The following is a 21,089-nucleotide window of genomic DNA, read 5'->3' on the forward strand; positions in this document are numbered from 1 at the left end:
CTGTTATTTGTTGGTTTTGCAGTCCGAATAAAAGACTCTCCAGCAAGAAGGTGGCAAGGTAAGCTTGTGCTTGGGTTACCACTGCCGTGGGAAGGGTGCCTGTGCTGCCTGTCAGCATGAGTTTGCAACGTCTTCTGGACACCTTGGGGGAAAATGGCTCTCATTACGAGTTGTTTTCTATTAGCCCTTCAGAATTGGAGGTTGCTCCCTTGTGCTGGCGGTTGGAGGTGGCTGCCAGCTTGATTTCTCCCAGGACAGAAGGAGGGGTTGGGCTTTTCCCTCCTGCTCAGAGCAGCCCATGGGGCTTGGCTTGCGGGTCAGGTCAGGGTGAGTTCTGGGGGCAGCCACAGGTAGCCCTCCTGTTACATTGCTTTTTCTGCCCTGTGGGACTGTCCTAAGGCTTGTTCATGTACCAGCTGCCCTTGCCTGGTGGGTGTTTTTATCTCAGATTGCCCAGGAAAGGCAGCACTTTGCTCCGGGGTCCGTCCTGTCTCCATGCACCCCTCTCTCCTCTGCTGGCTGCACCGTCTTCCCATGTCCTGCTTTTATTCACAAGGTGACCCTTCTCTGTCCTGTCCTGCTTGGGAGGAACGCTGCCCTCCAAAGTCTTTGCCTTTCCCTTTGCCCTTTTCCAAGCAGGGGGTGGGCACTGCAGAAGTCACAATGCTCCCTCTAAACACACAGACTCCAGCAGCCCCGTGCTCCAGTGCATGGTGTGCAGCAATCCAAGCATTCAGGAGCTGCCCTAAACCTCATCATCTCGCCCTGCCCTTCCCAATTTTTCCTGTGATCAGCAAATCTGTCCTCCTGGAAAGGAAGCGAGGCTTTGATATTAAATTTCCTCCTTCCACTTGTCTCACTTTGGAGACCTTTGTTAAAAACACGGGCAGGAAAGAAGGCAGAAGGGAGCAGGCTGTCCCATGCTTCCTGTATCAGGATCACCTTCTGTCCCCTGCCTGGCAGAGCAGAGGGCAGGATTCAAGTTAACCCCATGGGGAGCCCTGCATGGTAACCACAAAGAAGAGCCAGCTCCTTCAGATCAGCCAAAACTCTTTGTTGCAGGTCGTATAATTACAGCGTAATGTTTGCTTATGGGAAGTAGGTTTTATTTTGGTCAGGGCTCTTTCCATGACTTTTGTTCCCTGTGTTTTGCTTGTGCCAAGAAATCTCTGCTGCTCGGGCCCTGTTGTGCTTGGCACGATTTAAATGACAAATGTGCCCAAGACTTCAGAATCTAAATATGTAGCCAGGGCAAGGAAGCAAAACAAGGCTGGTACTCAGCTGTGGTCTCTTCAGTAAATGCCAGCCACGCTTCATGAATATTTGCATGAGCATATTGTGTAGCAGGGTGAGTTTCAGAGCCCAGATGACATAATCAGTGGATAATTTAGGTTTGAAGAGACCTCTTGCTCTCCTCCTGCTTGAAGCAGCGCTGGTTTCAAAGCCTGGCCAGCCTGTCTGGGTCCCAGAGGGACAGCAGAGATCCATGGGATGGGGGTGGGAGGGCAGGGAAACACCCACTGCCCTTTATAGGGAGGGAAGGGGACTGCCCAAACCGTGGGCATGTGTCACTTAACCTGAGCTGACCCCACTGCTGGCAGACCCTGTGTGTGTGTGTGAGCCCTGCGGGTACCAGGCTCTGACCCCACATTGCAATGGGAACAGCCGTGCTTTGCTCCAGGCAGCATCCTGGGTCCATAGGGCTGCACTACAACAACCAGCTCTGCTGGTGCCACACAGCGATGGAGTTAATTGCAGTGGTGGCACAATTAGCACCAATCAGAGCTGGGCAGTGTCCTTAGGTGCATACAGAGCTGTGACCACCAATGTCGCAAGGCCTGGCTAATGATTAGCTTGCTCTCATCTGTGGCTCAGCTGAGATGGTTGTTTCCCAACAAGCTCAGGGTTCTGTTTCTCTTCCCATCCACTGCCCCCAGCAGTTCACTTTATCAGTGGCAAGGGCAGAGTACTCCGTCCTTTGGTGGATGACACATGTTCTTAAAGAGAGAAAGTGAAAAGCGGGGGCTCTTATCTCCTATTCCAAAGACCGAGTGCAGATGATCGCAGTGTGAAGTCCCTGCAGCATGTGTCCACGTCTGCACGCTGCTGCTGGGGCTCTGGTAAGAGGCTGCCTGATGAGGAGCAGTGCTCTGCCAGCACCAGGGAAGGAGGTGGCAGCTGGGGGGGAGGGAGAGGGGCTGCATCGTGTGGGTGTTGTCAGCTGGAGTCGCTCTGCCTGCCTATGATGGCCCTGATGGTCGCCCTGCTGTGGGTTGGGGTGGCTTTGCTGTGTTACAGACAGCTGCACCAGACCAGCACTTTGTCTGGAGGGGCGATGGAGGAGTCCTACCGGGACACGTTGGAGTGCACAGAAGAGGACATCACGGACAAGGTAGGAGCAAGGCTGTGTGTGCCCAAATGGCACTCATCGGTGGCATGAAGGGCTTTGGGATGGATGGGCCAGGGCTGGGCTGAAGCTTCTCTTACTGCTTTGAATGAGGAGGACATAACCTGGGTGCCCTCTGTCCCTATGCAAAGAGCCCTGTCTCTGGGGTCAGCGTGCCACCTGCTTGCAGGTGACAGCATCTTCATGCTGGTCCTTGTGGGATGGTAAAGCAAGGAGGACCAGGAGGCTGTTGTTGAAGCACCCCTGGTTAAGAATAGCAAGGGGAAAGATGGAAAGTGAAAGATGAGTGAGCTCTGCCTTGAGTAAATGTTTGCTGCAGCCACAAAACTCCTTCAAAATGGCTTTTTTTTAGCTGTGCAGTCAGGAGCAGGGAGCTGTGTGGGAAAGGGAAGTGTATATGTGGCTGTTTGCAGCATCAATTGCCTGCTTCCCCAGCACAGCAGCACGGTGGCTCAGGTTCTGCTGATGTGCTGCTGGCTGCTTTGTTTGTGCATGGTTGTGGATGAGACCCAGCCGGGGTGCTTTGCTCTGGGCATTGCTGTAGCATCTTGTTATGAAGGAATGAAGCAGGGAGGCATGTTTCTACTTGGGACACATGGGAAACCAGGGCACTGTAAAGCATAGGACCTGAGCAAAAGCCTGGCTGCCATCCCCTTGTGGGTGGCTTCTGCTTTGAGGGGGGGTTGGGAGCAATGCTCTGCCTGTTGCTGGGGGTCTGTGCTGAGCTGTGCCTCTCTCCCACCCAGGTGGTCTTTCTGGAGAAGCGGGTGACGGAGCTGGAGAAGGACACGGCTGCCAATGGCGAGCAGCACAGCCGCCTCAAGCAGGAGAACCTGCAGCTGGTGCACAGGTAAAGGAGCTGGCCAGGCTCTCCTGCAGGATCATCAGGTTCCATGGGAGCTTTTTAGGGTCATGGGCAAATGCCCTGGACTCTCTCTGTGCAAATATTCTGCTCAGTTGAATGCAAATACGGAGCTCTGTGGGTATTTCCCTGTGTGCCCACCTCTCTGTGCGGCCCCAGGGGTTGGCTTGGGGGGCTGCAGGTTGGTGTCTCCTGGAGAGCTCTGCTCAGGTGGATGTGCAGCACAGTCTGTGCCTGCTCTGCCCTATCACAGCCCCAGCCCCGATGTTTTCAGCCCCCGCTGCAGCCCTGTGGATCCCACGGTAACTGATGGCTGCCCTCCCCGAGCTGGCAGGCTCCAGCAGCATATTTACACCCGCAGATAAACCCTCCAGGAGTTATCTATAGGGCTGTAAGGCTGTTAAGTAACAGCTGTGTCATGGAACCGAGCGATTCAAACAAAGGTTTCTCTAAGCCCTGATAAACTCTGCAGCGGAGGGGAATGTTTTCACTTTAGCAGCTTGGCCCAGAAGTGTCAGCCGGCTTTTAATCAAGCCTTGTACTCGCTGCTGGTTGAAGAATGGCTTTATCTGAGCCAAAGCGGCTGCATGAGGGACAGCCTGCAGCCTCCCAGCAAAGCAAACCCTGAGCAGCTCCCCCAGAGCAGGGCTGGGCTGCCCCTGGGTTTAGATGGCACAATCCAGCACTGAGAGCCACAGGTGTGCCATAAAGTGATTGCTGTGCTTTCACCCTCTTCCCCTCTCACTGGTCTCCTCCTTAAAAGGGGTTTGGATGCAACGCAGAGAGGGAGGAAAATGGGCAGAGATAGCACACAGCTTATTTTGTTCGGGGGTTTTATGGGCTGTCTTGCTTTGTTGCTGCACCTGGTGGAAGAAGTGAAGCCCTCATACACGTCTCTCTTCTCCGCAGAGCGAATGCTCTCGAGGAACAGCTGAAGGAGCAGGAGCTGAGGGCTGACCAAACACTCCTGGAGGAGATCAAGAAGCAGAGGGAGATGCTGAGCAAAATGGAGAGGGAGAAGAGCATCGAGATCGAAAACCTGCAGGCCAGGTGGGGCCGCGTGGTGGCAGGGCTCCAGGGCATGTGGGCAGGATTACCTCACATCAGTACAGGCCCTGAGGTTTGGCTGCTTCTCCTTCATCCTGAAATCAGGCCCCTCCACCAGCATGGCCTCACACTGTTTGGATTTCCCCGATACGGTTTCAGTTTAGCTCCTGCTCCCCATCCACATCTCTGCCCTGCAGCGAGTGAGTGCAGGTGGTGGTTGTTAGCACTTGCTCGCATGAAAGATCCGTGGAAGTCCGTTTGATGCTCAGATGTGACTCAGCTCTTGGAAGGAGGCAGGTGTCTGATCCTGCTCCCAAAAGCTGCCATGGTTGTTGAGCAGATGCAGGCAGGGAGGGAAGACGAGGGCTCAGCCCATGATGAAGGAGGGTTGGCAGGAGTGTGCCATGGCTGCAGGCTGCTCAGAGGCACAGAGGGGGGTACTGAGACAGAGTTAGACCTCATGCTGAGAAGGAAGAGCTGTCAGACAGTTGCTGACCTGACCAGGGAGCTCTGTGCAGCCTCTTGGCTTCCCAAGGAAAGAATAGCATGGGAGGTGGCCTCATTGATTGCATAGATTTGTTATTTGGGGGGATATATTTACCACCTTTCCAGGATGAGAGCTGCTGCACTTTCTGACAAGTCTTATTGTTGCAGGCTGCAGCAGCTGGATGATGAGAACAGCGAGCTGAGGTCTTGTGTCCCTTGTTTAAGAGCCAACATTGAGAGGCTCGAGGAGGTGAGAACGTGTGTATGTGTGTCCCAGAGCCTCTGCCCTCCCCACAGCTCACGGTGGGTCCAGCAGCACTGACAACACAGCCCGACCTCGGGGCAGTGCTTGGCAGGCAGGTTCACAGTGCCTGGCTGCAAACCTGGTGTTACAAACGTGGTGAGCCTGAGTTGGCAGCAAGCAGCTGGAGCAGCGGGTGGCCTGGCTGCAGGAAGGGACTCGTGCCCTCTGCTGGAGGCAGGTCTGCAGCCCTGCGGCTGCAGCAGGAAGGGTTTAGATCTGCTTCATGCCCAGACACACAGCTGTCACTGAATCCACGTGTTGAGTCTTCAGAATGCTGCGTTATCTCACAGACCCTCTCCCCATGCTGGGACCTGGAGGCTGCAGCCTGGCAGGACCCAATGAGAGCAATTACCCATGGAGAGGATGAGCTTGCAGGTCTCACTTCTGGCATGGAGGTTGCATTGTGGCTCTGTTGGAGCTTGTGGCGGATGTGAGATTAAAACTGATGTGAAACCAAACCTCTGCCCAGCTGGAGGCCCTGCAGCATTGCATTGAGCCCGCAGAGCACCGCCTGCCATGGCCAAGGCAGCATTGTCTTCATGCCCTGAGGCCTTGTAAGCATTGGATGGAGAGAACTGCTGTGTCCTGGTGGCATATGGGGCTTTTAGAAAGCCAAAGTCTTCCTCGCAGGCAGAATCAGGCCAGGAGCCTGGGGATGGGGTGGGTTGGTCATAGGGAAATGCTCAGTGTGGGGCTGTTGGCACCAGCAGGTGACAAACTTCACCCAGCACCTCTAGGCTGGGTGGCAGCAAGCCCTGCAGCCACTGCACTGTGTGTGCTTACAGGAGAAGCAGAAGCTGCTGGATGAGATTGAGGACCTCACTGTGCAGCTCACAGAGGAACAGGAGAACAAGAGGAAGATGGGGGACAAGCTGAGCCACGAGAGGCACCAGTTTCAGAAGGAGAAGGAGTCAACCCAGGAGGTGAGGAGTCAGGCTGCCCATTGCAGCCCTGCCTTGCCAAAATAAGGCAGTTTTGCAACTCTAGCTCCAGCAGCATCTCCAAAACCAATTTTTAGAGCTCCCAGCTGTCTGCGTGTCTGGGGGGCAAAAGCATGTCCCCCTCCCCAACTCCTTCCAGGTAGTTCCAGCTGGAGGTTCAAGCAGTGCTTGCCATCATGTCAGGAATGGAGTTTGGGGTCAGAGTGGAAACTGCTGTTGTTGTGGCATAATGTGGGGATTCACAGCACATCCCACTGCAGCAGGAGGGAGCTGCTCCCAGCCAGGAGACCACCAGTGTGTCCCACCAGCTGCAAATAGGGCCAGAACTCAGCTGTCCTCTTCCTTTTGCTGCAGCTCATTGAGGACCTCAGGAAGCAGCTCGAGCACTTGCAGCTCTTCAAACTGGAATGTGAGCAGCGGCGAGGCCGGAGCAGCAGCATGGGGCTGCAGGAGTACAACAGCAGGACAAGAGAGACGGAGCTGGAGCAGGAGATTAAGCAGCTTAAGCAGGTAGGTGAGGCTGGGAAGGGGAAAGAGTCTCTGCAATCGCTCTGCAATAAGAGATGCTGTTTCCCCTTTTGCCTGCCTCCTTGCTTGGTGGGGTTCTCCCTCCCACGAGCTGACGATGGATGCAGCATCCTGCTGCTTCTTGCTCCCCTGTGCAGGGACAGGGAAATTCAGATCCTTCCTCTGAAGTGCATTATGTGCATGCAGGATCCCTGTATGCTGCATCCCCTAGACCTGCCCCATGTTTCCAGAGGCTCTCCAGTCAGAGTCAGCAGAACATGTGCTGTTCCCAGTGCCTTGCCAAGCCCCTGCCTTCCCCAGCCACCCATTGGGGTTGGACAGGTGTGTTTGGGTTACCACGCAGCACCTGACATGTGGTTGTTGTGAACAGGATAACAGGAGCCTGAAGGAGCAGAACGATGAGCTGAACGGGCAGATCATCAACCTGAGCATCCAGGGAGCCAAGAACCTCTTCTCAGCCTCCTTCTCTGAATCCCTGGCGGCCGAGATCAGCTCAGTCTCCAGAGATGAGGTTTGTGCACAGTGAGCTGCTTCTTTCCAATCGTGTCTCCCTGGGGTACCTGGGGCTTCCCCTTCCCACCCAGCAAACAGGAGCCCATGTGGCCATGGCTGCAGCACAGCTCGCTCCCAAACCTCACCTGAAAGCTGTCATGAGACAGAACGCAATGATTTAAAGAGCATTTGGGACTTGCCCTAATTCATGGGAATAGGGGAAGCTGCTGCCTTCCAATTTGTGGCTTTGCTTTGCCTTCTCTTCCTGGGCTGGACCATCAGTCACATGTATGTGTGTGTGTGTGTGTGTGTCTGCCTGTCTGCAGCTGCATTTAAAGCCCAGCAGCTCGGACTGTCCTGGAAACCTCAGGTCCAGGGGTGGGGGTGAGCAGGGCTGTTGGCTGAGGGCATGGAGACACGGATCGGTGCCCTTTTCCCATCCCCAAACATTAATGACCACTTCTCCCTTCTCTCCCTCGCAGCTCATGGAAGCAATTCAAAAGCAAGAAGAGATCAACTTCCGCCTGCAGGACTACATTGACAGGATCATCGTGGCCATCATGGAGACCAACCCCTCCATCCTGGAAGTGAAGTAAAGGGCGGCCGAGAGCCGCAAGCTGCGCACTCTGCCATGGCTGTGGATTTGGTGCTCTGAGAGGAGGAAGAGGGACTCACAACGTCTTTGCTCTTGATGAAGGCACAAGGAAACGTCGCGTCGGATCGGTGCTGAATCAGCCGGCGCAGCAGCGGGGCAGAGCGCCAGCAGTGAGGCTCTGTTGTCTGACTCCGTTATTTTTTGCAACCCTTCTGGCTTCAAAGGGCGAAAGGGAACCTGGAGGAGAAATGGAGGCAACAGGCAACTGCGGGAAGGATTTGGGTCGGCCCCGCACGGGTGTGAGGAGGGATTCCTCTGAACTGCAGGGACCGGGATGGAGCAGGAACGTTTCCCCCCCCACTGCCCTGCCCAGCTTTGCCAAAGTGTCCATGACACACTCACTTACTGGGGCAGATCTGGGAAAGAGGGAAACACGTCCTGGACTTGTAGAATGATGATGATGATTATTATTATTTTTTAATTAACTTAATGCAAATGTCTTCATCCAGCTGGCGCAGTTAATCCTTGCCCTGCTGCTTTTGCTTGGGAACGGGTGGCGTGCACAGCTTCTCACTTGCTGGTGGCACGAAGAGGGGAGCGGCCATCCTCGGGACAGGGTGTGAGTGCAGTGTCACCCACCTCCTTATTTATTTCGCTGTCTGTGGCTCCAGGGAGGGACGCTGCTGTGGGGGTCCCATGGCAGAGCCGTCCCCTCCATCCTGCCTGCAGGGATTGGGGCAGAGGTTGTGGTGTGAGGGCTGAGCTCTGTGTGCTGTCCTGGCTGTCCCAGCACGGAGCGGGGCTCTGCCAGTGATGGCTGTTGTCCCAGAGGGAGAACCTGCTCCTCACGCTGTGCTGGGGAAGGGGTGGCTGCACTGAGCTCTGAGCACACAGCATCACCAATCCCTGTGCTGCAAGGGGCAGGAGGGCTCTGAACACAGTGCCAGCTGGCTGGGAAACAGACCATGCTCACAGTGGGCAGCTCATGGTGACCACAGCGAGGTGCACCCACGGGAGCAGCCACTCATCACACTGCCCCAGGATCTGGCACCTTTGCTGCTGCACCGGGCCCATGGAGCAGCTATTTCTGCTAACCAAGCTCCAGAAACATCAATACAGCCCAACAACAAGGGAGAAGCAGCCACCCCCTAAATGCTTCCGAGCGCATCGCTGTGTTATGGGTCAGCCAGGGGCTGTGCCTGCAGCTGAGCCCGGAGCCGCCGCCGTGTCCCAGCACTGTGGCCATCTGACACAGCCCTGCACCCAGCCTGGGGACGGAGCCACGTGGTGTACATTTATGGAGAAGCTTTGGGTGTAAATCAGTGTATACATGGAGAGGGAAATTTTTCTATCTTGTAGAGTAGGTATTTTTATAGAACGAAGGTCGATCATTTTTTTAACACTTTAAAGAAGAGAGAAATGTATCTGTGTATAACACAAAACCATATATATATATATATATGTGTATAAATATATAAATATTGGAGATCTGCCTTTCTCGACTTGGGGTCGTCGATCCCCAGTTCCTACAATCGTCTTTTTTTTCTCCTGTCGCTCACACAGAGGTACTGTAACTGTAAATAAGCACCAGGAAAAAGGTTTTAAGCAAACAAAGCACTGACTTGCACATTCACCATGCTTTAAAGCCCCTACGAAACAAACAAAAACAAATCCACACCGACCTGTCCTTCCCAATAAACCTTCCTCTCTCCCCGCCGGTATGTGAAGGAAAGTCCCACAAGGGTGAAAGCAGTATTGTCTTAAATGATGTATCAGTTCTTGTCCCATTAAATGCTGTTACCATTCCTGTCATCGACCTTTTCTTGCTGTTGGCTTTAGGGTCTGTGGGGTGGGATGGGGGGAGCGGAGGGACTTCCAAAGCCAGCGCTGTCCTTGTCCCCTATGTTGTCCTGCTGCCCTATGGGGATGTGGGTGAGGACATGGAGTTCCCTTTACCTGCAGCCTGCTGGGTTGCTGTGTGAGCTCCTCCACCCACTCCACTGCCATAGAAATCCTACTCTTGGGTATGGAAATGCCCTAAAACCCTCTGCTGAGCTGTGCACATCTCTCTGCCTCCCCTGAGCCCCCATAAGCTGCCCCAAAGGGCTCCAAAACCCCCTCTGAATTGATGCAAACTGCTCCATCCCACTCCTGGCTGCTCCAAAACCTCCCCGAGCATCCCTAAAGGGCCTGAGCAGCTCTGAAACATGCCAGGATTATTTCCTCTTCTTAAACAAAAAAAATATCCTTTAAAATCAGCTCAGCACTTTGGGGAGCCCCAAAAGGCCCCGAGTGGTTCCAACCCTACAGATCCAGGGCAGTGCTGAGCACCTGGGCTGCTCCAAGAGCCTCCCTTTGTGTGGCCCCAAAAGTGCTCCAAGCAGCTCTCAGGCTCCTCCAAACTCTTCTGAAACTCCTTGAAATAGCTGAAAGAAATATCCTGCAGCAGCTCGAAAGCACTCCAAGCCTTCCTCTGAAGGGCCCTGCGAGGTCTCAAGTGCTCCTGAGCCCTCTGTGAGGCCCCTGAAATGCCTCCAGACCCTTCTGGGATCCCTCCCGTCAGAGATGCTGAATGCTATGGACCTTTTCCAGCTCTGCTGCAGAGATCTCTGTGTTCCAGTGCTCCCCGAATCCCCCTGGGGTTGGTTATGGGGCCGTATCAGCAGCCCCCAGTGTTGGGTTCCTGCACACCACCATGCCATAGGAGAACCCTAAATGTCATTAATAAAAGTTTACCCATCATGGGTTTATGGCTTTGCAGTGCAACTGTGGCTCCGAAGCTCACTGAGGGCTGCAGGAATTGTTACATGCTCAGTGTGGGACAGTTGGACCGGTTGGTCCATCCCCGTGGGTGCTCCTGGATGCAGGACAAGGATGCTCTGGGACAAGGACATGGATGCTCCAGGATGCAGCACCAGGGACCCAAACGCCCGGTAAATAAATGCACAGCCTGAAATTCGTACTTTTCTCCTCTTTTCCAAGCAGGAAATCGCTGCGAGTACAGAAAATCCTCACTCCCCCCCTCCCCCCCAACCCCTAAGCTTCCACCCCCCAGCAGCCAACAGAGCCAAGCCGAGCGCTGGGAGAAGCCCTGGGGGAGAGGGGAAGGGGGGGAGGGCAGGTCAGAGACCCCTTTGCTGCCCTCCTGGGGCCCGGGAGGGGATCCCCAGCTCTGCCCGTGGCTTTCAAAGGGGATGGAGGAGCCCCCAGTGACGGGAACAGCGGCGATGGGGCCGGAGAGGACAGGACCCCCGGAACCGGCCGGCAACGCCACGCCCGTGGGATATGGGTGGGGGGGATCCGGCCGGGGCGGGGTGCGGGCAGTACCTCCCCCCGCCGCCCCCGCCCCCTGCCGCCCTCCCCTCCTCCTCCTCCCGCTCTTTCACCTCCTCCTCCTCCCGCTCCTCTCCCGCACAGCCCGGGGCAGCCGCCGCCGTCCCGGCCCGGTCCGCTGCTCGGCTCCGTTCCGTTCTGTTCCGCTCTGCGGTTCCCATGCGGGGCGACCCCGCGTCCCACCCCCGCCCATGGCCCGGCTCTCGGTGAAGGAGCACCTGGACGGCATCCTCAGCGACTTCGAAGGTGCGGTCGGGACCCCCCCGAGCTCCACCCGCGGCCGCGTTTCCCCGTGGGTGCGTGAAAAGTCCCCCCTGCGGGGTGGCCGCGTGTATCTCCGCGTGTATCTGTGTGTGTACGTACGTGTGTCTGTGTGTGAACGGTCTGGATGTGGCTGTATGGTCTGCATGGTCCATGTGTTTCTTTGCACCGCCCCACGCGTGCACCCCGCGACCCGAGTGGGCTTTCCCACTCTTTGCAACCGAATGGAGCCGGGCACCGGGTGAGATCCGGCAACAGCGGGACTTGGCTTTTTTTGGGGGTGTGTGTTTGTCTTTTTTCCCCCCTTTTTATCTTCCTTTCGGCCCCAACTCCCCACCCCCCCTCCGCCGCTCGCCGGGGTCGGGAAGGGGCAGCGCGGGGAGGAGCGGGCGGAGAAACCCGACCTGGGGCGGCTGCTGCCCTCGGAGGGAGGAATGCAGCACCTACCGGGGGGGGCACGGGGGGTACGGGGTGCGGCGGGGAGAGAAACGCGAGGAAGGGAGGGGGCAGAACCCCGTGTTCCTCTCCACCGCCTCCCCCCGGCAGCCCCGGGCTGGAACATACCTGCCGGCCCAGAGCTGTTATTAGCATCACCCCCGCTCCGACCCCTGACCCCTGTGCCCAGCCCCGGGCACGGGGCGGTGACCTGGGGAGGGGACGGGGCACCGAGCCCCAGCCCGGCCTCATTGCTCCGGGTCCCCTTTGTCCCCCGGGTCCTCATCACCCCCTGGGTCCTTATCGTCCCCATCACTCCAGGTCTCCATTTCTCTCCTATCCCCATCGCTCCCTGTGCCCATTCCCATCACCCGCTGCTGCCGGGGCCTCGTGCCGCACACACGGCAACGCGGCGAGGGGGTGGGGGAAGCTCCGTGGGAGCTTCGGCCCCCGGCGATCTCCGTGGGGAGCCGGCACCGAACGGAGCCGCTGGGGCGGATCTGGCAGGAGTGCAGCTCCCGGGGGGCCGCACTGACGCTTCCTGCCCGGGGGGGTGGGGAGTGTAGGGGGGGAGCTTTATGGGGTCCCTCCATGCAGACCCACCGCGGCGCTGCAGACAGAGGAGAGCAGCCCCCAGGGCAGCACAGTGCCCATATGGCAGCAGCTTTGCGGTGCCCAAAGGGCTGCGAGTGGGTGGGGGGGGAATGAGGAGTGTTCAGCCCCAGGACACAATGCTGGCCCCAACCCCCCCATATGCATCTGCCTGCTTGTGGTGGAGGGTCAGAGCCCTCCTGGCAGGGGCAGTACTGCCGTAGGATGGCAGTGCCATCTGGCTGTGCCATCAATAGGCTTCAGGGTTAACGCTCAGGAATAGGCAGGGATCCCTGCGCTGAGCTGTGCTGAATGCGGGGGGAGAGCAGTGGCTTGGGTTGGGATCTGGTTACGCAGGGCTGGATCCCTTACAGGGGAATAAAGCGGGCACTGTGCGGTGCAGGGAGCCGGGAGCCACGGCACCAACCCACAGATAAGCACTGGGGAACAAAGCCGAGGGGCCGGCGGCACCGATCTGGTTTCCCATCCAGGCTGGGCTCACAGACGGCCTTTTGGCACCCGGTGCATGGGGGGAGAGCCCAACAGCTGCTGTGCCACCCAGCCCCAGTGCCGCCCTCACACCTCTCCATCTCTCCGCAGCCCTCAAGAAGTCGTTTGAGGCAGAGGATGCAGGTGATGCTCCAGGATCTCCCATTGCGTCCCCACTGTCTGCAGGAGCCACCGAAAGCCACCGGGCTCTGCAGCCCGGCCCTGACCCACACAGTCCATTGCTGCGGGGTCAGCATCGTGCTGGCCGGGCTCCCGGTGGCATCCCCTCCTTCCAGAGCCACACAGGGCCGGGCAGTGACGGCGAGAGCCTGCGCAGCTCCAGCTCCAGCCTGGAGAGCCCCGCAGCCCCCCAGCCTCCTGCAGCCTCCCTGGCCGCCGACCCCTGCTTGAAGAAAGTGCCATCACACGGCTGCGTCTTCCCAGTGGAAGCAGAATGTTCCCTGCATGTGGCTGCTGGGCACAGCTCGCTGCCAGCACTGGACCTGCACATTGCCGAGGAGCCGGGCATCTCCCACCCAGCCCCACGCCCCACACCACCATGGGGTGCCCGCAGCCCCGCTGCCCTGCCCCACACCCGCCTGCCTTCTTCCTCCTCCTCAAGTACTGAGGTGGCCCCAGGGCTGCCCCGCACACAGCTCAGGGTCAGCCTCAGTGCCAGCCCCCGCCTGGCTCGCCCGACCCCCCTGGCTGTCACTGCAGCCACCGGCCCCAGTGAAAGGCTGCTCCCCCTGGCTGCCCCCTTCAAGCTGGTGTCACAGCCACAGACGGTGCAGGTGAGCTCCCAGCCTGCCTTCCTTGGGGGGATGGTGCTGGGGCCGGGCACCCCGTTGGCACTAAGGAACATCGGCAGCACCAGCCCCACCATGGGGACCTGCTTGGTGATGCCATGTGGGCTCGGCCAGGCTGCAGATGGATGCTGTTCCACGGTGACGCTGGAGCACGGTAGGACTCACTCCTCCCCTCTGTCCCTTCCCTGGGTGTGACATCGCTGCCTCGTGCCACCACTGCTGGCACTGAGAACTGGCGCTGGTGGGGATGTGGTCCCAGTGGGCAAAGTCCTTCAGGATCCCTAAGCTGCTGCTCCCATCCCCACATTGTTCCCCTGCTGGTGGCTGCATTCATGCTAGCAGAGATGTGTGTTGGCCACGTGTCCCAGGTACCACTTGGATGTCCCCTGTGTGGCTGTTGGTGTCAGTGAGCAGCACTGTGCCCTGCTCGAGCACCACCACGCAGCTCCCAGTGCCCCGTGTCCCCTCCATCCCCTTGCCATGGGGAACCCGGTCACAGCACAGGGCCCCCAGGCACCAGGCTTGGCTGCGTCCCCATCCATCCCCAGGGCAGTGCCGTGCTCGGGGCCGGACGCCACGGTGGCCGCCTGTTTGTGTGCCTGGGGATCTCTGCTGTCTCGCTCGGGTGTCTCGCATGCCGCCGTCGCCGCAGCTCTAAGTACTGACGCTCGCACAGGCATCCATCCCTCCATCCCTCCATCCATCCCTCCGCTCGGGGCTGCGTGAATCATGCGGCAGCAATGCCCGTGGCCGAGCCGGCCCGGCTGCACCCACGCTGGGGGACACGGTGGGGACAGTGGTTTGCAGGGATGCAGGGGATGGGATGGGTCGCAAAGTGGGTGTGAACTGGAGGGGCAGCGTGCGGTGCCGGGCTCGGGAGCGCTCATCTTTTCAGGAAGCTCCGAGCTTCGCTCCACGGCCGCCCCGTTTCACTTCCACCCAGCGCCCACGCAGCGCCCCGGGGTGAGGAGGAGGAGGAGGAGGAGCGGAGGAGGGGCCGTGGGCTGTGGGCTGCAGCCTCCTCCTGCCTGCACCCCTGCACTTATTCGGCCGGTGAGCGGTGACCGGCTCGTGGTGCAGCGAGGTAGGGGTGGCCGAGGGCGCGGGGTGAGGGGCAGGGTGGCTGTGCTGGTCCCATGGTGCGTGTTGGGGGGCTGCTTGTTGTCACCACGGGATTTCAGTCCCCATGGCCGCAGCAGGGCCCTGCGCTCTCACTTCTGCTTCTGCTTGTGTCTCTGGGTCTGGCTGTGGGTGCAACTGTCACTGCTGTCCCCTCGGGTTGTGCGTGGTACCACCACTGTGGCGCGGCCACTGCAGGCTCTTCCATGGGCTGGGGACCCGACCCATCACCCTCCATCCGTGCAGCAGAACTTCTGGGTCACGGGGCCGCGCTCCTGGCGATGTGAGCTCCTTTCCCATCCCCTCCTGCCCACCTCCACCCCCTGAGCTTATTACAGACTTCCCGGCCAACATGCCGATTAATGCAGCATCAGTAATTAAACCATGCCGGGAGACCACGAACCCGGGTTTACCCGTCTCAGCCTGGAAAATAAACCCTTCTCAATTAGCCCGGAACAGGTCTGTCTGCAGGGAGCCATTATCCAGGGCCACATGAAGGGATAATGTTTGTGTCTGCTTGGCTTTGCCATCGGCACGGCTCAGCACAGCACAGCACAGGGCGGGAGGTGACGGCCGTGCTGGGAACCCGGTGTGGGTGCCACCCTGGGAGGACGTGGGCACCTGAAAGCCCAGCAGTGAGGAGGTGTGAGGGGCAGGTAGGGGGTCTGCTGCTCAGGGAGAGTCTGGGGAGTGGAGGAGGAAAGGGGGTGCACAGGGCTGTGCTGTGAGCGGGTGGCACTCGGTGGTGGCCCAAGGGGGGACAGTGGGGTGACGCAGTTGTAGCTCTGTTACTCGGTTCCGGATCTGTCCCGGCAACCGGGACATTGTGGTGGCTGCACTGGGGCTGGGTGCTGTGCTGAGCGGTGGGCAGAGCAGGATAAGGCCCTGCGGGCAGTGCCCCCCCGGCCGGGTGGGTGTCACTGCTGTCACCAGGAAGTCCTGGTGTTTTGACATTTCCGAGGGAAGCCCCAGCTGGGTGGGAGGGCGCTGTGGGCTGGAGCCCGGCTCCTGCTGGGCTGTTCCAGCTTTGGAGGGGAACATCTCCCCTCTGGGAGCACCCTGCGGTGGTGCCACCGGGGCGTCCCATCCTGGCTGCTGCTGTCCCCAGCCCTAGTCATAGCCTGGCACCTACTGGTGGGCATGGGATGCCCGGACCCCCACTCTGAGATGCCATTTCTGCAGCAAGGAGCACCTCAGCTCCATCCACCTCCTGGCATCTCCATGCCAGGTGCTGCATGTCCCTCATCCTCAGGCCACATGGCACACGGCTGTGCCTGCAAGCTGCCGCCCGAGCCTCGCTGGTGCCAAGAAATGGGCTGGCACATATGTGCCGTGCAGGGAGGCTGCAGCGTGGGCCGGGGGACGCAGGCGCCGTGGGGCACTGCGGCATCGGGGTGGGCAGTGCTGGGCACAGGGGTCCTGGTGCCTGAACCCCCAATGCCAGGTGGGTGACAGCGCGTGCTCCCCTTGCCCTTTGGAGGTGTGGAGCTGTGCAGCTGGGACGCCCATGCAATGGGTGCTGGGCTAGGGGAGGGATGCTTGGAGGAAAGGGTTTCACTGTGCTGAGGTTCCCATTGCTGCTGGTGGGGCTTGGAGCTGAGTGTCGAATGAGTGAACTCAGTGCATGGGTGGGAGAGGAGGGGCGGTGGGGAGGCTGGGTTATTGCCATGCTGGGCATGTGCGGGAGCAGCCGGGCTGCAACCCATGTTTGAGCCCAGCGGGGTTGGGGCCAGGCTGCAGTGCTGCAGTGACAGGGACCGGGGACAGCCGGGGTCCCCTCATCCCCAGGAGCTGTGTGGGAGCGGGGACAGCGCGTCGCGGAGGTAGGACCCAAACAATGGCTGTGCCAGGAGGGAAGGAGGAGGGGGAGGAGGAGGGGAACGACAGCTCTGGGGGCTCTCAGCCGCCACACAAAGGCTGGGGCGGGGGTCTCGGCTGTATGCCTTGTGGCTCTCAGGCTGCTGGTCACCCTGTGGCCCCACAGTGGCACTGCTGCTGTCACCCACTGTCACCCCTCGGGGCCAGTTCCCAGCCCCAGCAACTACGGTGCTGTCACTGTGCTGAGAGTGATGTGGGGTGACACATCGTGTGCCATGCCCAGAGCCCCCTGGGTGCACCAGGGCTGTGCTGCGAGGTGGCCACTATCCTCGGCACGGGGAGGCAGTGCTGGTGGCCGTGCTGGTGACACCACCACTCGTGGAGCTGCGGGGGGCACGGTGCAGAGCACAGGTGGCTGAGCCCCAGTGATGCCACTAAGGGACACCCTCATCCCCATGGTGCCAGGAGGTGGCATGCTCTGTTGCCATGCTTCACCTTGCTGGCTTCCAGGAATGCGCCGGGGCTGCGTGCCCACCAGCGTGGCTGCTGCTGGGGCAACGGCAGCAGGGTGAGCAGCACTGAAGGCATCCTGCTGTCCTCCTGGGAAGGGGAATGTGCTGGGGAGGGGTTATGGGGTGTCCTGCTCACCCTGTGTTTACCCTGCACAGGGAGCAGCCTGGAGCCCCAGGAGCGCAGCATGGAGGCGGCGGCCGTGCCCCAAGAGCTGCCCCCTGAGCGTGGGGTGCACGAGCTGTTTGGATACGTGGGGATCGAGGCCGTGCTCGAGCAGATGAAGGTGAAGACCATGAAGATGGGCTTTGAATTCAACATCATGGTTGTCGGTGAGCACCCACAGGGTTTGGCTGCTGGGAATCTGATGCCACCGTGTGGGGAGAGAGTTGGGGAGCTTAGACTTTGGGGAGACTGAAGCAATAATAGGCTGAAGGAGGATGGGTCTCATAGCACGGTGGTATGGCTGCGCTCCCTGCACACTGGGGTTTGGGTGATGTGTCCCAGCCTTGCCCTGCAGGATTGGGGTGCTCCCACACAGATCTATGCTGGGGGGGTAAAAATGCAAGGGAGGGGACAATGTGGAGCTGTCTGTGTCCCCGTAGGGCAGAGCGGGCTGGGGAAGTCCACCATGGTGAACACCCTGTTCAAGTCCAAGGTGAGCCGCAAAGCCTCACAGCCTGGCCAGGAGGAGCGCATCCCAAAGACGGTGCAGCTGCAGTCGGTCACCCATGGTAAGGTCACTAATGTGTCCACAAAGCCATGGGAGAGGGCAGGGGATGGAGGGAGGGTGAGATGGGAGGGACCCCCACCTCAGTCCCCTGCTTCTCCTTAATGCACGGATCCCACTGACCCCGTAGTGATTGAGGAGAAGGGTGTGAAGATGAAGCTGACGGTGACGGATACGCCGGGATTTGGGGACCAGATCAACAACGAGAACTGGTAGGACACAGCCATTGTGGTGGCATGTGGGGGAGAGGCTAAACCCCAACGGGGCTGCTCTGATCCATCCCCTGTCCCCAGCTGGGACCCCATCATCAAGTACATCAACGAGCAGTACGAGCGGTACCTGCGCGAGGAGATCCTCATCACCCGCAAGAGGAAGATCCCGGACAGCCGGGTGCACAGCTGTGTGTACTTCATCCCCCCCACGGGGCACTGGTGAGTCACCCCATGTGTGGTGACCCCTCACCCATGGGTGCTCCCAGGGGGTCGCAGCATGACAGCTGTCCCTCCCCCATCCAGGTTGCGTCCCCTCGACCTGGAGTTCATGCGGAGGCTGAGCAAGATTGTCAACGTGGTACCAGTGATTGCCAAGGCTGACACGCTCACCCTGGAGGAGCGGGAGGAGTTCAAGCAGCGGGTGAGGGGAGGCACAGGGGGCTCCTGGCCATCCTGCCCCCCTGCTGTGGTCTGGCAGCAGCTCACACCCTGTGTCCCACAGATCCAGCAGGACCTGAAGGCCCACGCCATCAGCGTGTACCCACAGGAGGATTTTGATGAGGACCCCGATGACCGGTTGCTCAATGATAGGATCCGGGTGAGTGTTGGGATGCTGGTGCTGAGGGGAGCATGGGGGCACCCTGGGGTGACCGTGTTCCTTGGATCCCAAAGGAGAAGATCCCATTTGCCGTGGTGGGGGCGGACCAGGAGCACCAGGTGAACGGCAAACGGGTGCTGGGCCGCAAGACCAAGTGGGGCATCATCGAAGGTAAGGGCAGCATGTGGTGTCCACACGGAACGGGACTGGGCTGCCACCTGGGCACCTCGCAGGGATCAGCACCCAGGGGTGCACCCCTGCATGGTGGGTGCTGTCCCCATGGCACAGAGATGAACCCACAGCGCTCTGCCTTGCCTTGCAGTGGAGAACCCGGCACACTGCGAGTTCCCTATGCTGCAGGACCTGCTCATCCGGTGAGCTGGGGTCGGGGTCACCCCACAGAGCACCCTGGTGATTCTGGGCACCCCAAAACTGCAGGGGGTGCATGAATGTAACACGGTGCCTTCCTCCCCGGGCAGGTCCCACCTGCAGGACCTCAAGGACATCACCCACAACGTGCATTACGAGAGCTACCGTGTGCGGAGGCTGAACGAGAGCAACCGGCCATCGCCGAGCTCCAACAACGGGCTGCCATGCAGGGATGAGGACGGGGACGAGAGCAATCTCTGAGCCCTGGAGCCCCGACCCCATGGCACTGCCCGGCCCCTGCCCCACAGTGACTGTGCCACCTCAGCTCGCAACCCCCCAGCCCACGAGGACGAACAGAGGGGGCTCCCTGGGTGTCCCCAGGTTCTGCTGTGACACCCGGAGCCCGCTCAGCATTAAAGGTGAAAACGGAACCTTCATCATCCACCGTCCCACAGTGCCACCGTCTGCACTGACAGCCCCACAGGTGGCAGCAGGGCTCCCTGCCACCGCCCCGCTGCCATCCGGACTTTGAGCTGCTTATCAGCTGCAGCCGCACCAGGAGGTGGCACCCGGAGGTGTGGGGCTACACCCAGTGCTTCCTGATGGGCACCTCCCCATGTGTGGTGGTGAAGGGGGGGGGGGGTCCCCACACTGTTGGGGTTATTCTTGACCCCAAGCCCTCGCTCACACCTGGCACAGTGTGGGGTCCGCCAGGAGCTGCTGTGGATTGCAGGAGGCTGCACTGTGCCCCCGCCCCAGGGCAGGGCACGGGCTGGCTGCCAGCACCCACCCCCCCCAGCTCAGTGTGCACGGCTCAGCCCAGTGTTAATGATCCACCCACAGCCGCGCGGTGCTGCTGGCAGCAGTGGGGCCGGGGGCCCCAGTCCCTCAGCCCTACAGGCGCTGCCCGGCGGCACACGCAGCCATGGCGGTGCTGGCGCTGAACTGGAGGGCCGTCACCTCCTGGGTGGGCATCGCGCGGCTCTTTGCCGTCCTGCTGTCCTGCATCTCCTTCAGCCTGGTGGCCTCCACCGGTGACTTCAGCGGACCCTACGGGACGTGGTGCATGTTCAGCTGGTGCTTCTGCTTCGCCGTCACGCTGCTGGTGCTGCTGCTGGAGCTGCTGGAGCTGTCCCACAAGCTGCCCGTCTCCTGGGATGACCTGACGGCCGCCTTCGCCATGCTGGCAGCCCTGATGGTGTTCACCAGCTCCGTGGTCTTCCCGTCCACCTTCATCTCCAGCCCCTGCTCTGGTGCCCGCTGTGCGCGCCAGGCGGCCGCCACGGCCATGTCCTGCCTCTGCTTCCTGGCCTACGCCCTCGAGGTGGGGCTGACCCGTGCCCGCCCGGGAGACATCAGCAGTTTCCTCTCCACCGTGCCCGGTTTGCTGAAGGTGTTTGAGGCTTATGTCGCCTGCCTCATCTTCTCCCTGCTGGATAATTACAGCGCTTACCCCGGCTTGCAGTGGTGCGTGGCCGTCTACTCCATCTGCTTCATCATCACGCTCCTCATCATCCTCTTAACCATCGGCCGCTGCCTCAGCTACATGCCCTGCCCGCTGGAGAAGGTGCTGGTTGCCTACAACGCGCTGGCCCTGCTGATGTACCTCACTGCTGTCATCGTATGGCCGCTGTACAGCTTCAATGGCCGCAGCCGGCCCAACCCCTGCAACAAGGACTGCTGGTGGAACAAGAGCCTCGGCGTCACCTTCCTCACCATCTTCAACTTCCTGGCCTATCTCGTGGACCTGGTCTACTCCACCAGGATGGTCTTCATCAGGACCCCTTCCTAAGGGCTGGAGGACGTGGGGGTGCAATGCTGCGTGGGGCTGGGGGATGCGGAGCTGAGGAAGAGGCAGATGCCTTGGAAAGCTCCGTCCCACCAGCGGTGTGGGGTGGTGTGGGGTGCTGGGTGCTCCGGGGGTCAGGGATGGGGGGGGGCTTTGGGATTAAATCGGGTCATTTTTCACTTTTTTTCTGCCTCTCTGCTTTCTTCCCCTCTTCCTATGGGTGGGGGTGATGGGGGTGCTGCCCCACAGCAGCCCTGAGTGGCCGGGCAGGGGGACAGGACCAGGAAAAAGCCAAGCTGGCTGCCTTGACTTGGCACCTGCATGGGACCCTGCGGAACGGGTTTGGGAGGAATGTGGCTGTTGG

The 21,089-nt window shown here is 59.8% G+C and overlaps 3 protein-coding genes across 14 annotated transcripts in view; all 3 read left to right on the forward strand.

The window, feature by feature from the left end:
- RAB11FIP3 (RAB11 family interacting protein 3) overlaps nucleotides 1-9,474 on the forward strand; it is a 40,407-nt gene extending 30,933 nt beyond the window's left edge. For all 6 annotated transcript variants that reach the window (XM_015877191.3, XM_015877192.3, XM_085514370.1 and 3 more), the window contains 9 exons: nucleotides 23-58; nucleotides 2,299-2,392; nucleotides 3,154-3,257; nucleotides 4,179-4,319; nucleotides 4,971-5,052; nucleotides 5,892-6,029; nucleotides 6,402-6,557; nucleotides 6,946-7,086; nucleotides 7,550-9,474. In XM_015877191.3, coding sequence (XP_015732677.2) covers nucleotides 23-58; nucleotides 2,299-2,392; nucleotides 3,154-3,257; nucleotides 4,179-4,319; nucleotides 4,971-5,052; nucleotides 5,892-6,029; nucleotides 6,402-6,557; nucleotides 6,946-7,086; nucleotides 7,550-7,663 — 1,006 coding nt within the window. In that variant the 3' untranslated portion in view covers nucleotides 7,664-9,474. The remainder of the gene's footprint in view (nucleotides 1-22; nucleotides 59-2,298; nucleotides 2,393-3,153; nucleotides 3,258-4,178; nucleotides 4,320-4,970; nucleotides 5,053-5,891; nucleotides 6,030-6,401; nucleotides 6,558-6,945; nucleotides 7,087-7,549) is intronic.
- Nucleotides 9,475-11,073: 1,599 nt separating this feature from the next.
- On the forward strand, nucleotides 11,074-19,373 carry SEPTIN12 (septin-12). 7 transcript variants are annotated; one of them, XM_015877198.3, is made up of 11 exons: nucleotides 11,074-11,241; nucleotides 12,883-13,734; nucleotides 17,186-17,359; nucleotides 17,633-17,761; nucleotides 17,888-17,969; nucleotides 18,051-18,188; nucleotides 18,273-18,390; nucleotides 18,472-18,567; nucleotides 18,642-18,738; nucleotides 18,890-18,941; nucleotides 19,047-19,373. In XM_015877198.3, exons 1-11 carry the CDS (start codon nucleotides 11,187-11,189, stop codon nucleotides 19,195-19,197), a joined length of 1,944 nt encoding a protein of 647 aa, XP_015732684.2. In that variant the 5' UTR covers nucleotides 11,074-11,186; the 3' UTR covers nucleotides 19,198-19,373. The 7 variants fall into 7 exon arrangements, with proteins under 7 accessions (XP_015732684.2, XP_085370474.1, XP_015732685.2 ...); XM_085514348.1 differs by having other exon boundaries at nucleotides 18,642-18,941; XM_015877199.3 differs by lacking the exons at nucleotides 11,074-11,241; nucleotides 12,883-13,734 and adding an exon at nucleotides 14,547-14,664.
- Nucleotides 19,374-19,524: 151 nt separating this feature from the next.
- LOC107320904 (myeloid-associated differentiation marker-like) lies at nucleotides 19,525-20,909 on the forward strand. The gene has a single exon (XM_015877228.2). The coding sequence runs from the start codon at nucleotides 19,862-19,864 to the stop codon at nucleotides 20,726-20,728; it is 867 nt and encodes a 288-aa protein (XP_015732714.2). The 5' UTR covers nucleotides 19,525-19,861; the 3' UTR covers nucleotides 20,729-20,909.
- The last annotated feature ends 180 nt before the right edge of the window (nucleotides 20,910-21,089 follow it).

The sequence above is a fragment of the Coturnix japonica genome, chromosome 13, assembly GCF_054131305.1.
Source record: "Coturnix japonica strain WE chromosome 13, WE-NBRP24, whole genome shotgun sequence".
Lineage (NCBI taxonomy): Eukaryota > Metazoa > Chordata > Aves > Galliformes > Phasianidae > Coturnix > Coturnix japonica.